We start from the raw sequence: 20,974 nt of genomic DNA on the forward strand, positions 1-20,974 counted from the left end.
GTTATCTAAGGTTTATATAGGAATGCCTAGGTCAGCTGACAAAATACTGGTCTTCTGCTCCATAAATGCAGAAAAAACGATAACAACAGTGGAAAATTGGAAGTCTGAATTTCAGCTTTCTTAGAAATAACTGCAACCTGACACATTCCATAATATTTAAACAGGGTGGGGGGAGAGGAATCACCAAAGATGTTACGATGTTATGTTTAGAGATGACATTGACATGAAAAATAGGTAAATTTTGTTTTTCAACTACTGGGAAAGCAGACCTCATAGGAACTCAGAACAAGTAGGAGCAAAGTTGTCGTTTTTTTTTTTTTCCTTGTTCTTTTTCTTTTCAAAGATGAACCTAACTGCGCTCAAAACTTTCGTGGGCTTGCTCTGGAATTGCTGGGTTCTGGTGGGTCACGCACAGGGAGGTTTAGGAGACAATCATGTCCATTCAAGTTTTATTTACAGGAGGCTGCGGAACCATGAGAGAAGGGAGATTCAGAGAGAGATTCTCTCTATCCTGGGTTTACCTCACAGACCCAGACCATTTTCACCAGGAAAGCAGGCTTCTTCTGCACCCCTCTTCATGCTGGACCTGTATAATGCCATGACAAATGAAGAGGATTCTGAGGAGCTGGAGTATTCACTAAAGGGATCAATGGCAGGGGAGAGCAGAGGGATACGAAAAGGATACCCTGCCTCTCCAAATGGATATTCGCGGAGAATACAATTGTCTCGCATGACCCCCCTGACCACACAGAATCCTCCCTTAGCCAGCGTGCACGACACCAACTTTCTGAATGATGCTGACATGGTCATGAGCTTTGTCAATTTAGGTATGTGGAAATATTTTTTGTTTTTGCTCTCTTTGACAAACTGTTAGCCTGATCTTGTAAAGGGCAAACCTCTCGGCCGAACTGTAACCTGTTCTAAAACAGCAGGATTGGGCCCGGGCTGCTGTGCCACTGGTAAAAGAAAAATCATAACGGATGGTAAAGTAGCTACATTGTAGGTGGCCATGGAAAAAGATTTTTCTCACTGTTTATATAAAGTCAGTTTCTATAACTTCCCTCTGCTGGCTTCTGTTTTCTTTCTTTCATTGATGTAATGAAAATTCTAGCCTTAGGCCAGCTAACTCCTTTTTTTTTAAATCTCTAAAAATCAAACACTTATGCCTATTGCTCAGTTATTTCCCTCAGTGTTTTCCTTAAAGCTCACACATGAACAAACATCAGTTGTTAATATTTTAAAGCCTGGAAAGGTATGAAAAGGGAAAAGTGAAACCATTAAAAAAACCCCATCCTTAGGTTATTTAGTGGGGTTTTTTCTGTTGTTAAGAGTCAGAGTTTTATTATCTTTTCAGCTGGATGACTGTATTTGAAATAATCTGTTGCTGTTCCTTTGTTATTTCTATGTAATAACAACAGGCTGTGTTTTATTATACTGTTATGGTGCTCAGAATCTACAATGGTTCTTATTTTATCTGTCATAAATATGTTAAATGACAAGTGGAGTATTAAACACCAGAAAAATGCAAGCAAAGAATGCTTTTGAAAATGATATCAATTCAGATACAAAACCTGATAAAACTAAATTACATTGGCTTCTGAGTGTAATAAACATGCTTGCCAGTTACATTGTAGGTAAAAAAAAGTGGTTACAGATTTCTTTACTAAAAGGCAACTTAAGTCTCATCTAGAAAGATGCAAATAATTCATGAAATACATTTAGTATTTTTATAAGTATTTTAAATGCTGCAGGACTCATAAATTTGGCTAAAAAAACCCCTTCTCATTCGACCTTGAATAGCAAGAGATTTAATTGAAAACTGGAAGTTTCACAATAAGCTGGTACAAATTCTGATGAACTCTTGTTTTCCAGGATAATACTTTCTGTAGAAACTTTTTAACAGCAGCATATGTTCCATAATACCTTCAGTTTATCACACACATTCTGTACTTTTTATGTCTACCAGGTTTTTAGTAAATACTAAATACTCCAAGTACTAAAATTCAAGGAAAGTAACACTCTAGAGTTTATTTGCTGTAATAATAAAATCACTTTTCATTAATTATTTGGCTGATAAGGAGGTGTTCAAGTCTGAGATCCTTTACCTTAAGAGTAACACATGTCCACACCTCTAAATACATTTGCTTGTTGTTTTTGCTCCGGAAATAACAGGTTAGGAAAAAAATGGAATCCATTTTTTGAATATGTTGTCCTTATCATTAAGAAACAGCTATATATTGCCCATGCATTACTTTTAAATTAACATTGCATGCCTCTATTTACCCAGAGTAACTGGAGTCAGCTGAATTTAAAATGGAAAAGTTATACAGAAAAATAGGAAATGCTCTTATCCTCAGCAGTAGTAAAGGCACAGATCCTGCAAAAATTTTCCTTGTGTGTCCTGAGAAGTACCATCTGTAAATATGTCAGGGACCATTCCATCAGCATCCCTGAGGACTATTTACATGGGACCTAGCCTTTGATTTCTTTGATTACAATAGGACTTCTTGCAGTGAACAAGTAGAAGTCTTTGAAGTTTCAGTGTCAGATATGTCCTAGGCTGATCCTACTGTGCTTCCCCAGACAAAAGAGTTCTTTCTCTGGAAGAACTCAAATTTCCACTGAGTGTCTTACCTTGGGTGGGAAATTTCTAATATTTGTCTTATTTTGTTGGGAAGCCACTGTTGCCCTAAGAAAGTAATTCTGAGAAGCTAAAGCCCATCTTATGTTTCGAGACTGTGAAAACTGGGGGTGAGATGCTGTATTTTTCTAGAGGTAAATATTAATAGACACCATTAACTTATAACAAAATACTGTGTAAATATCGGGTTTGATTTGGCATCTGTAAAATTAAAATGTGTCTCAGCCCTAAGTTAATTTAAATCCTAATTCACTTTAAATGCCCTTCCATACAAGTTGGATATTGTGGTATATCACACATTCCACTGTGTAACATGCGTAAAAAATATTGATGACCAATATAGATTAGCTTCAACATTTTTATTAAACAATCCTATGTTTCAGTATAATTAACATAAGAATGAAATAAATCATGGAAACAAGTAACCATTTTATATGATTTATGCAGTATGAGATTGTGACAGATGAGGGCAAGCTCTTTTAATGGAGAATGGGGAAAAATATGCAGTGATAAGTGAATGCTAATGCTGTACCTTAAAATCAATAAATGCTGATGAAGCACAGTAATAACTTAAATGGATTTAGAATTGAAGCCTCAGACAACTTGCATCAAATAAATCTGCTCTGAAAATAATATTCACCATGTTCATACTTGCACAGCATTAATTACAAAATGCAGAATAATAAAACTCTATTAATCATCATGATATTTTAAATTGAAATTTTGTACATAATTGTACCAATTATAACAATTTGAGATATATATATATTGAAACAAGAAATATGTGGCTGAGATGTTGGATAGAAATTATTAAGCATAAGAATGGAAAAGACTGAACATGATTAAAAAGTAAAGAAAAAATAGACAAGACCAAATAATTTTATATTAAAGAATAAAAATTGGAACTTCTATGCTAATTTTGATTAAAACCACAACCTGTCAGAGCTGAAAATGCCTCACTTTCAAAAACAAATTTAGAAAATAGTCATCAAGGGAACTGCAATCATAATTCTGTCAACCAACCAGGGAGAAAAATAAGAATGCATTTATTTCTCCTGAAGTTAAAATTGTAAACACCTGCTCTTTCTACTGGAATTTATATCAGAATTTCCATCTCTTTTTCTCTTGAAAGATACAACAAGACAGAGACTTTGTCTTGTCCTGTGTTTTGTATAAGACTGTGTGTGTTGGCAACTCGCCATAAATATTGATGAGTGTAACAGAGGAGTTAACTGGGTTTGGTCCAGCAGTCAAAAAATAAATCCTCCACTAAACACACTGGGATTTTCAAAGATCTGATTATATCACCTACAAATTCAGAACTTTGTTTTCCTAACTGGGTGTTTTTTTATCCTATTATTATATTTTATTATATTATTGCAAAGCCCTGACTCCTAAGAGTTCTGGCATCTTCTTTGTGGCTGGTCTCCCAAAATGACATATATAGGATACCCTGCTCCCCAGAGAACAGGCAAATAATACTTATGCAGTCCTATCGCTTTTTGCACACTCAAAATTTAGTCAGGGAAGGACTTTTTAAAGATAAATGTTAGTGTTCCCACTCTTCACCTCCTACAGAAAGAGGGGGATTGAATAAAATAGATCTACATGGATGAGGCTTGGAGAAACAGCACTTTTGTAAACTGCATTTAAACATTTCAAATACTGATTTTTCCATTATCATCAAAGTGATCATTAAATCTGCTATACTTAAGTGTTCCTTCTCATGCAATTCAAATGGTCTGTATTTTCATTTTTTTAATAACACTTCTGTTAGTTTTTCTCCTAACAGATTGTTTCATTTGCTAAGCAAGTCTGTTTGCTTTCTTCATGTTTTCCTGCTAATTGATATGAACCTTTCATAAAATGGGAGATATATATCTGGGTTTGTGGTTTTCTGTTATGTTTTCTTTTTTAGCATATAAAGTTAATTTCAAAAACTTGAATGTGAAGATCACAATAAAATTTGTGACCCTGACGTACACGTGCTAAGAAGTATACAATATTACTGAGATTTTTAAAGTAACCGGTATGCCCTAGAAAGACATTTTTTCTTCTTCACACACAATGTGACTGATTCCACAATCTTAGAATAATTTTAAAACTGCTCGTGCTGTATTCAGTTCTTAAACCAGACACTGAAATCAATGGAAATTTTGTCTGAGGCATGGAAGACTGTTCATATTTCTCCAACTTTTCTATCCCAAGTTTGAACACTGTTTTACAGATTATATTCTTTTTTAAAACCTGAATCATTGAGCAAATACGTAAATTTGAAAGATTTATAGCCCATTGTGTTCACTGGAGAACACTAACATGGCATAGAACAACTTTTTACAGCTACTTTGAGAAACCTATAGTACATCAATCCACACCAAATACCTGTACAAATATATTTTTGTTACACACAAAAAAGAAAGGATTCCTTAGTGCAATCAGACCTTGAGCATACATAGTAGCTCGTTTCTTAAATTAAACTAATTCAGTTTCTACAACCTTCCACTCACAGCTAACATATCATCAGCGAGGGATATGGAGTGCTAAGCTATAAAATGCCAGGAGCTGAGGAAGGGGTTTGAAGGATAGACACAAAAAGGCCTCAGGATCATTAACTTCTGTCCTAAAGCTTAGGAATGAGCACACTTTCTTTCTTTTCCACAGGATTTCAGATGTAGCTGTCTTAATTTTAACCGTACGTGAATTTCCTTGGCTGTGGTACAGTTTTAGTATATAAATGCAGGCTTCTAATGAAAATATTGACACAGCCTTAGCTGAAGTGATGGAAATAGTGCTATTATCTTGCCTTGAACAGAGGGGTGCTATTACAGAGATAAAACTTGTTAAATAACAAATAGACCCCATGTCTTTAATTGAGGATTTGGATCAATACTGAGAAATAAATGAGAAAACGTTTGTGAAGCTTTTATTTGATGGCAACCCCAAATCAATAAGGCATCATTTTTCACTCTTTTACATTAAATTTAGAGCAAATTGGATCAAGCAGGTCTCACTTAATTTTCATCAGAAATAGACATCAGTTGGCATCTGGAAATCCTAAGATGTTTTTTTCCCCTTTATTAAAGTTTTGTCACCCAGTCAGTGAACACAATGAATTTCTTGTGACCTATTGCAGTCAGGCATTAGAAATAACTATGAATTATGAAATAATTTTCTATGATCCAGTTAAATATTAAGACAACTCTCTGCAAAAGAATTTTATTTGTTTTCAGAACAAAAGGACTTTACTCACAGGATGACATAAAAATTCTCGTCTAATACTTATAAATTCATTAGAATTTTAACCCATTTTTGTGCAATGACAGAGCAGGTTTTTAGAGATTACTTTTAATTTTTAGCAAGAAATATTCCACATATTCTTTTTTTGAATTGCACTACATTTGTTGTTTTATATTGAAATATTTTATATTTCCTTTGAAATCTCTCAAGTTACATGAATCTTAAGAACTACATAGCTCTACCTCAAAATAGGTTTGTGTGATCCATAAATATCATCTAACAAAATAATGTTTTTATAACTGTCAATTAATTTTTTTGCCAAAGTTAACACTTTAAATCCGAGTAAATTATTGTATCTACCCAGCCAAAAAAATGTCAAGCTCTCCATTAACTGGGGTATAAAACTGTCTGACTCTCCTTGCCGACAGGTTTGAAAGAAATTGCAGATAACTGAAGAGAAACTGATTTAGCAGATGGTTAGACGTGCATGGTGAAAAGCTATATATATGTATGGATATATATAAATATATATTATTATTAATATTTTTCCCATTGGGAAGAATGGCTGACCCAGTTCCGCTTCTTCTTTAGAAAGTGTTCCTTTCCAGACTAAACACAGACTTTGGGTGGGGTTTTGGGGATTGTATGTATTGTACAGTGCATATTTTCCCAGGAAAACACAATCTGGCAGTGACTCTGGCTAACCATGAAAGAGAAAGAAGCAGGCTTGTGGAGACATCTCTGTGTGGAAAGTATTAGGGGAGGAATCCTGCCATAGATTGGATGGAGAGTCTCTTGGTTCTCTCCCCAAACTCTGGGTTGTTTTCTTAGATAACTGGACAACTTTGGCATCTCTGTCATCTCCCACACTCATTGGTCCTGTTGTTATTTTCTCTGGATGTTAAATTATGCAGAGAATTTTACCATGGCTACCTGCCTACTTACTGCCTGAGTTATGGTGGTAATTATGACAGGAGCGGTTCCTTTTTCTTTTCTTTTTAGCCATGGCAGTTCCTTTCAGCTTGCTTTCATAGGCCCACAGACTAATAGAATTTGGAAAAAATTGATTGATTGCAGTCTGATCATTCTAGGTGTCGTCTGGTGTTTCCACATAGCTGAGAATGAACAGTTTATGAAGTGCCAATTGCAGCCTCCAGCTAAAGAAAGGCTCCCCAGGGCTTCAGGAGAGCTCTGGCTGCTACCAGACTTTATAATTATTTCCCACACTTTTCCCTATCCTCTCCTCCTTATCCTTTCCCTTGTCTCTAACCCCTGCTGTCTAGGCAGGGTCACTGAACTTTAGTTTTATGTCAGTGGCATTTGCCTGTAGAAAGGATTAAAGGCCGAGAAATGGTGAGACCAGGCGACAGTGCGGGAGGTGGAGAGAGAAGGAATGAGAGCAGGCATGAGAGAAAAACAGCAAAGCACAGGCTGGGCTTTAGAAGGAGGACATCCCTCTTCTCAGTAGGCAACAGCCAATGTACAGGGCTGGATACAGACCTGCTGGGCATGGGAAAGGCTCACAACAGAGAAACAGCCTCTGCAGGAGCTGGTATTGCTGGAATATTTAGTCCTACTCCTCTGTGCCTCACATGGAGTGTGATGTAACAGCACTGAGAGCATTTCCCATGCCAATAGAATTCCAAAAATGGAAGTTCATCATGATAGGGAGAAGGTGAATGAAGACGGAGAAAGAGCAAAGAGCATGATAAAGACAGATAATGTACAAATTAAAGGCAAAATTAGTGCCAGTATGGGTTTCCTCTCTGAGTAAGTCTTGAAGGCAAAGGGAGCACTTTTCTTCTGAATCCCTTGTGGCAGAGCAGCTACCTCAGCCTCCTGAGGCACTTGGCTTCCTGGACAAAACTTTTCATCCTTGCAAAACAAAATGCAGCTTCCCCCACCCTTCGGTATGCGTGTGCCGGGAGTACACAGACGGGCTACTAACATTTGCAGCCATAAATAACTTAGAAGCTGCTTTTAAAAACCGCAGGTTAAAGGATGAGGGCTGCCATGACGCACACAGAGGTTGAGATCAGAGGAGCAGCTAAGAGGGGTCGAGAGAAACAATGAATCCCCTTGTTCTGAGTCATATTTATGAGTGCTCCATTGCACCTAAAGTTCATATTTATTGGCTAGGCCATGGGGTTTCCCCATTTGCTCATCTCTTAAAATAACACCCCTGGTTAAAATTTCCTATAAAACACAGAAATGCTACAGCAGGCAGAACTTGTCAACCCTGACAACTACATTATTTAAGTTTGTGGGTGGGGTACACGTAGCAAGAGCTAGTTTGTGTTTTGTACTGAATTATGAATTTGTTTCTATTCAAAACATGACTGTAATATAAGCAGAAAAAGAGAGATTTTATAGCTCCGCTCTCCACTCAGAAATTTCCCAGTTATTGAGAGATGCTACAAGAGGTGAATTCAAGTGTGTATTTCCCAGCTCTTTTTGGGTGATTATTCTGGTGCAATACATGAAGAACCTGGCTTTATCAACCACTGCTATACAACTTGATGCCACATGTGGTACCTCACCAAAATGTGGTTCTACTTTTTTTCCCACTGTAATTCAAGGCAAACTGAGGCAAAAATTATTAATGAGTAAGAACCCAGAAAACTCACCAGGACAGCTAGTACTAGTTCATGATGTATCTCTCTAGCTAATAACCAGTGACTTTGCAGAAGCAAAATTCCACATAATTCTTTTTCAAGGAGAATCAGAATGAGGAAGAAATTTGAACAACTGAAATTTCTGTAAGGTTTATCTTTATCTGGCTTAACAATATTACCTACGCAGACTCCATGAGAACCTGAAGTTCTTTTCCAGCTTCAATGATTCTGTAATTATATCCCTCTGTAGACTGGGTCAACTAAATGAAATTATTGTTTTAATTCACAGGTATTTGATTGTAGTCAAGTTAATGAAGTTAAATTCATATGATCTGGTAAAGCTGTACCCCTATTCCAGAGTAATTATTGTAAATTAAGAGCAATTTGAATAGGCATATCCATTAAAACAATTATTTTTTAAAAATGGAGGAGAAATACCTGTGGGGTATGAGCTATAAGAAACTGCAAAATAATTTCAAAAATTTATTGTATTGGACTTGTTCAATGGTGAATGGCATAATTTTTGGAGGTAGAGGTATTAAATTCTGTTCTGACAAAGAACAAAATTCTGGAAAAAAAAAAAAGTGTTCTGTTTTATTCTAGACCATAGAAAAAGAAGGAGCAGAGACATTGAATGAGCAGGGACTCTGATTTTGGAGCAGGGGGCAGATGGTATCTGATGGCATCTGGTGCCTAGAGCTGTGGGATTCTGGTGGCACAGTTTTCAAAAATACTAGCTGAGAAATTGAAAGAGTGGGAGAACAGTAGTGTGGATGATATTGCTACGGGAGCAAGTCCAAGCCCAGTGTACAACCCCATAACAGCTGTAGTCTTTGGGGTGATTTATGGTGGTGGAGATCCAGCAGGAACATAGCTCTGGGAAGGTTGTTCCCAAGGTTAGCTCAGCTGGAATATTTGTCAAAAACTACAAGTCATAACATGTTAGTGATCCCAAAGGTTAATGTGCTGCTCCTGACCAGGTTACCCTGCTGCCTCATACCTGCGAAGGAAATGTGTGCAAAGGTTTTGCAGTGAGTCAGTCCCGCCCCCAGCCAAGTCAAAACCTGAAAGGCAGAGAGTGAAATGTCAGAACAACCTAACACGAGAATCCTGAAGAGCCTCAGATAGAGAATGAAAACAGTGTGCCTCTGTTTTCCAGTCCATAAAATGAGGATGGGCAAATACTCCTGTGTTCATTTTCTCTTCTGTGTGATGTCATTCTTTGAAGCTGCAGAGTACTGGTATAGCTTTCTTCTTGTGAAGCCTCTTTTTACTCTGGCTGTGTGCTCCGTAAAATACTTTGCTTCTAAAAGTCTCACACCACCTTGCATTTCATCATGGTGATCTCAAGTGTTATTTTAGAAAGGGCTAAAAAAGGCTTTCCTATAAGGGCAACAAGTTTGCTGTTCTTAGAACAGACAGTTTACAAAATACTGAAAATGAAAAAGGGACACGGGAATTTAAGCACCAAAACAGATTTGTCTTCTGTTGTAATGGAGAGAGGAAGTGTGGCTAGCTTAGCTGTTGCTCTTAGAATATAGGTTTGTGTCTCCCTGAGTCATGTGTGCATGCATATCAGCCTGTGTGCATGGCTTTGTGTATGTAATATAGAAAGCATGTAAATCTCTTCAGTTTTAGTCATTGGAATTTTTTCCCCCTTAAATCATAATATTCTTTCCCATCAATACTATGTGGCTTTAGCAGCCCTGACCTTTCAAGCTGCCTGCTTGGACCGGTGTTTATCAGATGACCATTTGACCTCCTTGTTAATTGTACTTAATTACATCCTGTTGTAACATTTTGAAATGAGGAGAGTTTATGGATCTGCTCCAAAGACCTGAAGACTAAAATGGCAGCTGAAGTCAGTGGTATGAGGTGCTGAGTAATCTTGTAGTGAGGGTAATGAGAGCTGTGGCTCGTCCAGTTGATGGCAAAATTAGTTCCTTAAACCAGTCCTTTCCCATTTAGGACCATTGGTACTTCTGTGAATAAAATCACACTTTTTTTTTTTTTTTTGTTCTGTGAAGGGCTTCTCCTCTCTGACTAACAGCTTGGATATTTCTCCAAAGAGATCAAGAAAGGAGGGAGATATCAACAGTACTGCAAGGGCTGAAGTTCACATCTGGTGATATATAAGACACAAGCCTCTATTTCCACAAGTGATATCTCGGGTGGTTTTCCAAAACTTCAGAGTTTCTTATGCTTGCATAGACTTGCCAGTTGCCTCAAGTTTTTTGAGACTTGTATGATATTCGCTACTAGATTTTCTGTGCATTGATGATTTATGAGCACATCTAAGGTTTCATTACAGAGCAGCAATTATCCCCTGTAGCTGCAGAAAAACAAAAATGAAAACAAATCAACATTCAGAAAGAGCCGCAGTTCTTGAAAATGGTCACTCTAAAGGTTCAGAAAGCAACTTCAAGCACTTTTTGTTTTACAATGCTTTTCATGTAGTCAGTGGCTTTTGAAACACTTGGCATTGACCGTATCACTTTTCTTCTCACTAGTGATGAGATATATATACATCTATATAGATATATATATATGCTTCTTTTGCTGTTATTGTTCCATAGCTTACTTTCCACAAATTTTTAGTAAACTTGATTTCCTAACATGAATGAAGAAAAAAGGGAATAAAAGCTACAAAATTATCATTACCAAGTGAAAGTCTAGTCCCAAAACTTTAAGGAGCACAAGGCAAAAGAATACACCTTCCATTTTGTTTTATTATAACAGCGATATAATAGACTTATTGCAGAATGAAGTGCCATAAAGAATTAATTGTTTTTAGTGGTTAACTGCACATAATTATGGCATTATTGCAATGGTTTATCATCCAGCATGAGTCCAAATATAGATAAAAAAGACAAATTACTTAGGGCAATGCTGTGAGCCCTTAGGCTGATGCAGTACTGCCCATGGTTGTCACCGTGAACTGAACACTACTGTGAACGCTAAAAGTCTGTACTGTATTTCATGTAGCAAAGGTTAAACCTATGGTTCAACTAGACACAATTGTTTTTACATAGTGAAATGGTTTTGATGTATCGATTTAAATCACAAGCTTATATGATTAAAAATAAAACACAGAATTTGCTGGATGTCATAATAAGGTATTCAAAAGATCATAATTTTTAAGTTCTTTTTGTTATTAAGCAATAGAAAGTATACCTGAAAACATACTATTAAATATGATGACCTTCAGGAAGGGTTGGTTTATTTTTCAGAATTTCGAGAGGTAGTATAATGTGACACTATATAGTATTGTGCATCACAGGAATTTAAAATTACTTATTTCAGAATAAAGTTTTTTCTTCTCTTTAATTCTTTGGTTATCTCCTATATTATATTCTATAGCTATCAACTGTGGTTCTTCAAAAGGTAATTTTTTTCCCAGAATTTCTTAAACTATTGAATTAATAATCATGTTTAATGAGGCTGTGTACAATAATGACATCACATTTACAAGGACAAGCATTTTTAGATATATCAATTTTTAAAGTAAGCATATCTTAAATATATTTATAATTTTAGAAAATATATGTACATATATATTTTTCTATAGAAATACAGATATGTGTTAATGCAAAATCCAGAGATGATTGATGCTGTGGAGTGAATTCTAAGACAGAGATCACAGAATATTCAGAGCTGAAAGGGACTCACAAGGAACAAGTGCAACTCTTAAGTGAAGGGTTCATATGGGAATTGAACCCCCAACCCTGCTCATGTTAGTACCATGCTCTGACCAACTGAGCTAATCTTGAGGTCAAGTGGTTCAAGTTCATGCTGCAATTCATTGGGTCAGAATGAAGAGAGTAATGTCATTAAGATTCACAGTGTATTGCCACCATTTTCATTGCCCAGCAGTAGTATTCTGCTCCCTCCATATTGTATGTATTACTTATAAATGCAAAATACAAAAGATGTGCTTATTAGCATATGTGTGTGTACAGGGAGACCTCATATAAAAGGGGTTCATCACTCAGCTGGAACTGGTACACAGGCACACTCATGAACTGAAATCTTGGCTCCATGGGCACAGCTCCCAAACAAGTTATGAGATGTTCATCCTGTGTTTACATTACAATCTGCTGCTGCACAGTAATGAAGCTTCTTTTATTAACATACCACTATATCACTAACTTTACATCATTATATCAGTGAGATTTACCACAAACTCCATTAAATCACGCTGTTTCTCCTTGTCTGCAGGTAGGCAGTGTGTTTTCATTAAAATGGGAATAAAAACATGTCTCCAAAAGGAGAGACTGTGATACTTCCAGTTTTGGGGATGGACAAATGGAGTTGTCTATCCCCAAAGATTACAGCAGTTGTCACTTCCAACCCTAGCGGAAACAGATTTAGTGCAAACATGTGCAAAGGCAAAGGTTGATCAGCTGCTGCAAAAAGAATGTGAAATATTCTTAGTGGTGTTGTACCAAAAAGACTGCAGGTCAGGTTCCCACTCCCTGCTCATTCTTACCTTCTGCTCAGAAACACACACAAGCTCTGTCTGGGGCACATCATCTCAGCAGACAGTTCAAGCTTCAGGAGGCAATCTTTGCTGTTCCAGAGAAGTATTACACCTAAAGATACCTCTAGAATTGGATTGGGTGTTGTGTTTGTAAGTAACTGTGTGAGGAATATGAGAAATGCAGTCCCAGGTGGAGTAACAGTGAAAATGCAGAAATATTAGAAGAATATCCACAGTCCTGGGTAACCAGCTCTAGGTGGCTGTGACTGAGCCAGGAGCAGATGACCTCCTCAAGTTCATTCCAACTGCAGCCTCTCCGTGACTCTGTGACAGAGTAACTACAAAGGGGGACCTTACTCTTGTCTCATATGTATTGACATCAACCATTGGTTTTTTTTGGAGAGGAGTGATGACCTTGCATCAGACAATTGTTGGATGAACAGTACTGTGTGTGCAAAATGCCATACTTTCTCTTTCTAGTTTGGAAATTGTTTTCTTGCTTTTTATGTAATTTTGAGACTCCTGTGTCTCTCTGCCCAAGTCTGTCCAAAAGAACCTGCCGTGAGGGATCACGACCTACTGTTGTGTTACCTGGAGCTAATCTGAATTCTTTCATGGCACAAACATTGTTCATGAAGATTATTTTTCCTTTCCTTTGGCAGTGCAGGTGTAATGCTGGATGGCATTACAGATGTATTTTATTCTGTAATGGTCAGTGAGTTTCTGCCCAGAAAGAGGGTCAAAATGATCGTTAACTTTGGTAAGTTTTAAACTTCTTTCAGAAAAAACCCCAACCCAAATGTTTTTTCCCTTCTTGTTGAGGGGACTTACTCCATATGGGGGTGAAATAATCTCTGTGGGAGTAAATCATGGTCAGATTAGACCGGCAGAGCTGCAGAGGAGAGGGTTTTGTATCAGTATTAACAAGCTGTTAAAACCATAGCCAGATCCCAAACTGGCTGTTAAAACCTGCTGTCTGAAAGTGCCATTCCTCACCACACCTGGCCAGTCTTCTGTCTGCTCTTCCTCCTCGTCTTCCTCCTGTTTGACTCCAGTGTTGTGTCTGGGAGGGCCTGTCCCTGCTGTGCTTCTGTCCCCATTGCTGTTTCTCAGCACCGCTGCTTAGGCTCTCTTAGGTGGTTTCTTGGTGTTGCAAGACTGTGCAGGACAAACCTTCAAAACAAGGGCCAACAGATTATAAAAGATGAAGTTTAGTCTCCCTACATTTTTAATTTTAAGGTGATGACTCAGTATAGTGATTAGCCCTGTATATATTTGCGCAACGAAAGTATAAATCAGAGGACCTCTGAATTTATATGAGCCAAGCTGACATAGTAACTATGTACATGGCCTGTGAGCAGCTATTTTTTGCAATTGTAATTAACATCCTATCTATAATATAGTCTGAAAAAATGTTTTGATTTGTTCTATGTAATGAAGCCTCCTTCTGCTCTCTGAATGAGACGTTCTTGAGGGCTTCCTTCCTTATCCTTGTTATGGCTGGACTGTTTTTATGAGATGTTTGGTCAGTGTTAATGGGTATGGGTAATACTAAAATACTCAGATGTGAGCACATAGTGAGCAGAAAATATTGCCTATCCAGTTGTATCCAGTTTAGTGTGCAGACACAACTTCCATGGAAGCATTTCCAACAAATTCCACAGCAGAAAATAGATGGAGTCTATGAGACGATATGCGTGAATGGTAAATGGTAGAGTGACTTGCCACCTCTGGGTGGAAGTGAGCAGAGGGTTAACATGAGCAGAAACTAAGGAGATGTGAGAAGATAGAGTGCACTTTAATGTTTAGCTTTTCCTCCCCTGCCAGTTGCCCTATGATGATATATGCCCTTTCACCCTCCTCAGAAGTTATGTTCCATCTGTATACTTTTACAGTGTCAAAACAGTTATAACTTACACCTATTTTCTGACCATTGGATCCCAGAGGTATAACTTTTGTTTCTATTCAGTTGCAGCTGAACCCAAGAGGGATCTTTTTTTCTGTCGTTTGCTAACCTTGAGGTTGTGTTGATCTGACATCCTGACTTTCACACACAGTCAGAAACCTGGCAATAATTGTTAGTTTTCTTTGTGATGATCTGCGATTATAAGAAAAACAAAATTAAATGTGAGAAAAAAAAGGAAGTCTATTTACAGATGGTATCAAAATTTACTGGCTTTGCCAAAGGTGAGGCAAAATAGACATCATTGCAAACAGTAGATAAAATTAGCAACCTGAGGCGTGGTGGTGTAACCATTAGTTAATTTACCTATCCCTTAGCTCAGAACTATGTAATAGAGGGATCTTTTCTCTGATCGGTTCTATTTTTCCAGGTAAAGATTTATTTATCACTGATGAAACTGAATGCAATCAGAAATTTAGTAGATTTAGATTAACATACGTATTTGTGACTGGACTGCCTTTGTAATACAGTGTGACTTAATAAAGAAACCACAGGGTCCTTACTTGTTAAAGATTAAATAGCACATATGCGCAGTTGTATCTTTTGTTGTGATTTGTGCTACAGCTGAACAACTGGAGCGCATAATTTGCATTTGTGAGGTTGAAAGATACAGTGCATCATACTGTCAAAACGATCAGAAAAAGTAGATTTTGAGGAATTGCTTCGCCAGCTATCTTTTATGTTAGGATTGTGGTAATACCCAAACTTAGACCCTCAAAGTTCTGTTCACTTCCAAAACTCAATCTCTTTGTCTGGTTACTTACTCCTCCTTGTACTGGCTGGGTTCAAGGCAGCGTAAGAAAAGCAGGGTGTTGCTTTCCCACTTATTTTGCATCAACAACTGAAAGCCTTCCAGCATTTAATTATTATTGGACCAGCTGCAGTGCAGCACTTGTTTTGACTTGTTGAGCAAGTGCATTTGACTTTGAAGAAGGGTAAATTGAGTGAATAACACATGTTTAGCAATGAAATTTTTAACAAAACATTGGCTATTGAATGAAGACCAGCAATTTCATTAAAACTTCTATTTCATTGCATAATTTAATGTAAAGTAACAAGAAGGTATCATGGGTAATCTCACAGTATCCAGATCACCTGGAAGATTACATGTGAGAAAGCCAAGCCCAGTTATGCCTCTTTGATTGAGGCATTTCTTTATGTATCTGCTTATAAAAGTTGCTGGCAGGCACTGTTATATGATTTCTGGGATCTCTTTCTTTCTGGAAAAGCTGGAAGCTTTTAACTATTAACTGAGTTCTAATTCTTAAAATAATCCTTGAAAAAAAAAGAAACTTATCCTTTTATATATTCACTTATATTCTAGTATGGGTGTGACTTTCATTATTTACCTGGGTGTGTAACTTTTACCATTTACTTTCTATCACTTACTAAAATGAGAACATTGCATGTGCATTTTGAGGGGATTAGAAAGTAGAAATCACATCATCTCAAAGTACACCTTAATAATATTTTAGTCTTTCCACTATTTTGAGTTTTTCAAATGTGTGTTAATTGGTAAGGATCTACGAGATCTTATTGACTACAATAACAAAATGAAGAAATGAACATTTTAGTAACAGATCAGCACTCTCAAAAGGTGTAATACTAAGTGCTTGGTTAAAATACATTAATATAGTCAAACATCTTTGTTTTTTATAAAGAATGGGATATTGAAATGCATTTTCTGAGGGTTAAAGAAAGAAAACCAATAAGTGAAATATTTGCTTTGAAAAAAGGCAGTGGGTTTTTTTGTTGGTTTGATTTTTAAATTTGCTTTCTCTTTTCATTCTTGCTCTAGATTCTGTTGCCATTGTTGAAGGTTTTATTCATTGACTTTATTTTGATTTGAATTCCTTTGCAATTCAAAGAGTTCAGTAATTCTGTTCAATTATGGAAGGGATGTTCTACCATTAAAAATTTGGATTTGATAAACAGTATTTCATTTATTAAAACTGTCACTAGCTGCACAGTATTTCATCAAGCAATTTTCATACTGCCTCTAATTTTGGTAAACAAAATAGGAAAATGTTGGTCATTGATGTCAGTAGCTGACCTGAAAATACAGAATTTAGTGAAATAACTCTAAATTTACAGCAGTAGATCTAGCTGCAGCATATGACTGACCAAACTTTATTCTTTTTGTTTTGAAAAGAAAGTATATTTCATGTGAAAGTAATTTACATTATTATTTCAAAACCACATCTCTAAATATGTAATTACTTTAATTACGACCAATACAATAATAATAAATGCAGAGAAACTCAAATATAAAGTACTGCAATAAAACAGTTTTTAAGAAACAGAACTGTTGCAATTAAAAAAAAAAAATCTCCAGACTTGCCCTTTCTAATTAAGCAAAATCCCCATGGATAATGGAAACAGCTTTTCTTCAGTTTGAGGGGGATCCAAATGTAGGTTAAGTTTCTGACGATGACTTTTGTGTCCAAGATAGGGTATGTGTGGAATGTAATTTTGGGGACACCTATTTTCAACCTCTGCCTACATATTTCATGTGAGATATCACAGAATCATAGAATCATTTCTATTGGGAAAGGCCTTTAAGATCATTGACTCCAAGAATTAAACATTCACCAACAAGTCCACCACTTTGAGGGCTTCGTTTTGCTCCCTGTACCTGTCTTCCATCTCAGGTAGCTTGCACTCAGAGGACAACTGGTCCAACTCTATTAAAGGGTGAGGCAAAGATGACATTAAGTACCTCAGCCTTTTCCTCATCCTTTGTCACTCTGTTTTTTCCCACATCAAATAGAATGGAGTTTCTCCTTAGCATTTCATTTGTTGCTGATGTATTTACAGTAACCTTTTTACTGTGTTTTAAGGCAGTGTCCAGATTACATTATAGTTGGGCTTTGGCCCTTCTAATTTTCTATCTGCATAACCTCATGACATCCTTGTAGTCCTCCTCATTTCCTGCCCCTTCTTCCAAGGTGCATAAACTCCCCTTTATTTTCTGATTTCCAGCCAAAGCTCTTTGATCAGGCAGGCTGCTCCTCTTCCCCACTGGCTGGTCTTTCAGCACACAGGTCTTTAAGATTTCTCTCTTGAAGGATGCCCATCCTTCCTGGACTCCTTTGCCCTTCAGGTCTGCCTCCCAAGGGACTCTGCCTACCAGCCTGCTAAACAGGCCAAAGTCTGATCTCAGGAAGTCCAAAGGAGCAGTTCTGCTGATCCTCTGCTTTACTTCTTCAAGAATTAAAAACTCCATTAACGCTCCATAATTTTGTGCTTGCTGTGCCCAAGAGGCCTCCAACTATCACATCACCCACCAGTCATTTTCTGTTCACTAGCAGCATGTCCAGCAGGACACTTTCCTTAGCTGAATCCCTCACCATCTGTGTCAGGGATTTCTCTTTCACACATTCCAGGAACCTCCTAGACTGTTTTGTCTCTGCTGTGTTGTATTTCCAGCAGACATCTGGTAAGTTGAAGTCCCCCACGGGAACAAGGGCTGGTGATTGGGAGACTTCTCCCAGCTGCTTGTAGAACATTTCATCTGCCTCTTCATCCTGGCTAGATTGTATCTAAGAGACTTCTACCAAGATATCTGCCATTTACCTTCCTTCTGATTCTTACCTATAAACACTCAATCCTGCTGTCACCATAATTAAGATCTAGGCAACGAAAACATTCCCTAATAGAGAGGGCTACCTCACTGCCTCTCCTTCCTTATCCCTTCTCAAGAGTTTGTAGCCATCTTTTACAGCACTTCAGTTGTGAGAGCCATCCCACCATGTTTCTGAGATGACAACTACTTCATACTAAAAGGAAGACACACAATGGGGTGTATGACTCTGAAGTTTTGTAGTTAAAACCCTCACCTGAATGATTATGGTAATGTAAATGGTAAATATCAAATGTCAAATAATAAAGAAAAAGTCGAGTGTGGGAACAAAAACTTATTTTATTCTCATTTTGGCCCTCAACCCCTGCATTTCTTCTGTGCAATGGCTCAGGATGTCCCACTGCTGGGCTACTCGGCATCATGGCAGTTAGGATCCAGTCATTGAAATCAGCTGATAAGGATTGAAATGTCATTTTACTGAGCAAAGACTATCTCTTACTCTGATTCTCTGGAGCTGCAGCACACTAAAGGGGAAATGTAGATAAACTGCTTTGTTCTGTTTACTGGCTGGTACAAGACAGCTGACCCTTAACAAACAGAATTTTCTCTCCACTGACTGTATCAGGCAGGTATCTCTGGTGTCCAAAGCAATGCTTTAAGGACAGGTGACTATTTTATCAGTTCCAATGTCTAGCTCAAAACAGATTTCCTGAGTTCAGATCAGGAATCTTACCATTCTAAAACACAAATTAAATGTTGTAAAGCAGTAGTGCTTAGAGAAGTAGAATTATAGTCTGCTACTTTTTTGTCTTTTAATCACCAGTTCGGGAAGTTATTTTTCTTCATTCTTGGACTTTAAAATCCACTTGATTTAAAATCTTTTTTAGAAGACTGTATTCCTCATTCAATGACCAACGAGCAGAATGAAACAGCTGCTACTGACTTCAATATTAACTAGATTTTACATTTTTAGGACTTCCAGGGTGAAAAGATGAAAGGGATACCTGCTGGGATAAGCTGATTTTCTAAAGTTGATATTAATTCTCTACAAGCCAAAAAAGTTACAAAGATTAAAAATATAAAAATACATCTTTTAGAATCTGTAACCTGGTGTCTCTCCAACTGAGAATGACATTCTAATGAATGTCCTTCTCTCAGATGCACTTCAATTAAATGTTTACACCTAGCATAGCTGTTTTATTTTGGCAGATTTTTTAAACACTGTATGCTTTTCTAGAATCCCTTTTCTCCTTTCCACACACCCTACAAAATATTTGTTACCCTAATTTATAAAAGGTGAGTCACTTTAAACAGTCCCATCTATGATACTGGAATTTGAATGAGAGAAGAACAAGAATGAGGCAAACAGCTATTTGATGTCTGTCTTTTCACAGTAGCACAATAGCTAATTCCTAGGGCCTCTGACCTTTCAGTGTCCTGTAACAGAGTACTTGCATTAATCTGTTGCTTATCTGTCACCTACCACATTTGATATTTCCAGTCTCTGCTTTCAATTATCAGTCATTAGAGGCAGCACTGAGTAATTTCAGGAGAAAATGCCTGGAACCTTTGACCTGTTTTGGTCAGATAACCACAAATGTTCACTGTAGATAAACTATCATTTCATTATATTCAAGATGTAAATGAGTGTCGTTTGTAGTGTATCAGCTTACTGTAAACTTTATCACCTTGGAGTGATTAAAACTGACTGGTTTACTTAGTACTTATACAAAGAATTTCGAGTCAAACAGTGAAATCCAGTGAGATGAGTGTAAATGACCCTTTATAGTTACACCGGTCTGTAAAACCCTCCATTTTGCCTTGGTACATTTAGTAGTTAAAAAGTGACATTAATTTGATTAGTGAGGCTTCACTGTTTGTGAACCTCCTTGAGACCCTGGGATCTTATATTGTAAAATCAGCTTATTATAACATATCTTTCAGCATATCTTTGGTTTGTTACCCATTTGCCAAAGCAGCTTTCACTTCACCTATGTGTCACAGCCACACCCCAACATCTTCAGAAAAAGTGAAGCACATATCAGTGTGGAGCTAAGCACGAATGAAAGAGCACATCTAATAGTCCCTCATGCACTATGACCTAAACTCTTTGCTAGCAGTTTTTATATTTTTAAGTTCAGTCAACATAATCAGATACTTATAGCTGAGTTTCTAAAATACTGATTACTAGTTATACAGTCTATCCATATGAGTACTTTGGATATTTTTCAGTTGTTGTTTTTTTTCCCCCCATAAGATAAATAGTTTTCTTAACGAAAATCACTGCATGATATTTTCTCTTGGTGTAAAAGAAGACCCTTTTTCCAAAATACCTTTTTCATGTAAATTTGACTTTTTTCTTCTTAGAGTTGGACTTAGTGTTAATACAGTGTGAATGTTTCATCAGTTTGCCACATGGGTGGAAAATATCATTCTTTCCCATCTTACACACAGG

The 20,974-nt window shown here is 37.1% G+C and overlaps 1 protein-coding gene across 2 annotated transcripts in view; it reads left to right on the top strand.

The window, feature by feature from the left end:
• Window positions 1–343: 343 nt before the first annotated feature.
• BMP5 (bone morphogenetic protein 5) overlaps window positions 344–20,974 on the top strand; it is a gene marked incomplete at both ends in the record, with an annotated part of 54,664 nt that continues 34,033 nt past the window's right edge. For both annotated transcript variants that reach the window (XM_082302389.1, XM_082302390.1), the window contains one exon: window positions 344–827. In XM_082302389.1, the coding sequence (XP_082158515.1) occupies window positions 344–827 (484 nt within the window). The remainder of the gene's footprint in view (window positions 828–20,974) is intronic.

The sequence above is a fragment of the Coloeus monedula genome (genome assembly GCF_965178545.1).
Source record: "Coloeus monedula genome assembly, chromosome: 2".
In the NCBI taxonomy this organism is placed as follows: Eukaryota; Metazoa; Chordata; class Aves; order Passeriformes; family Corvidae; genus Coloeus; species Coloeus monedula.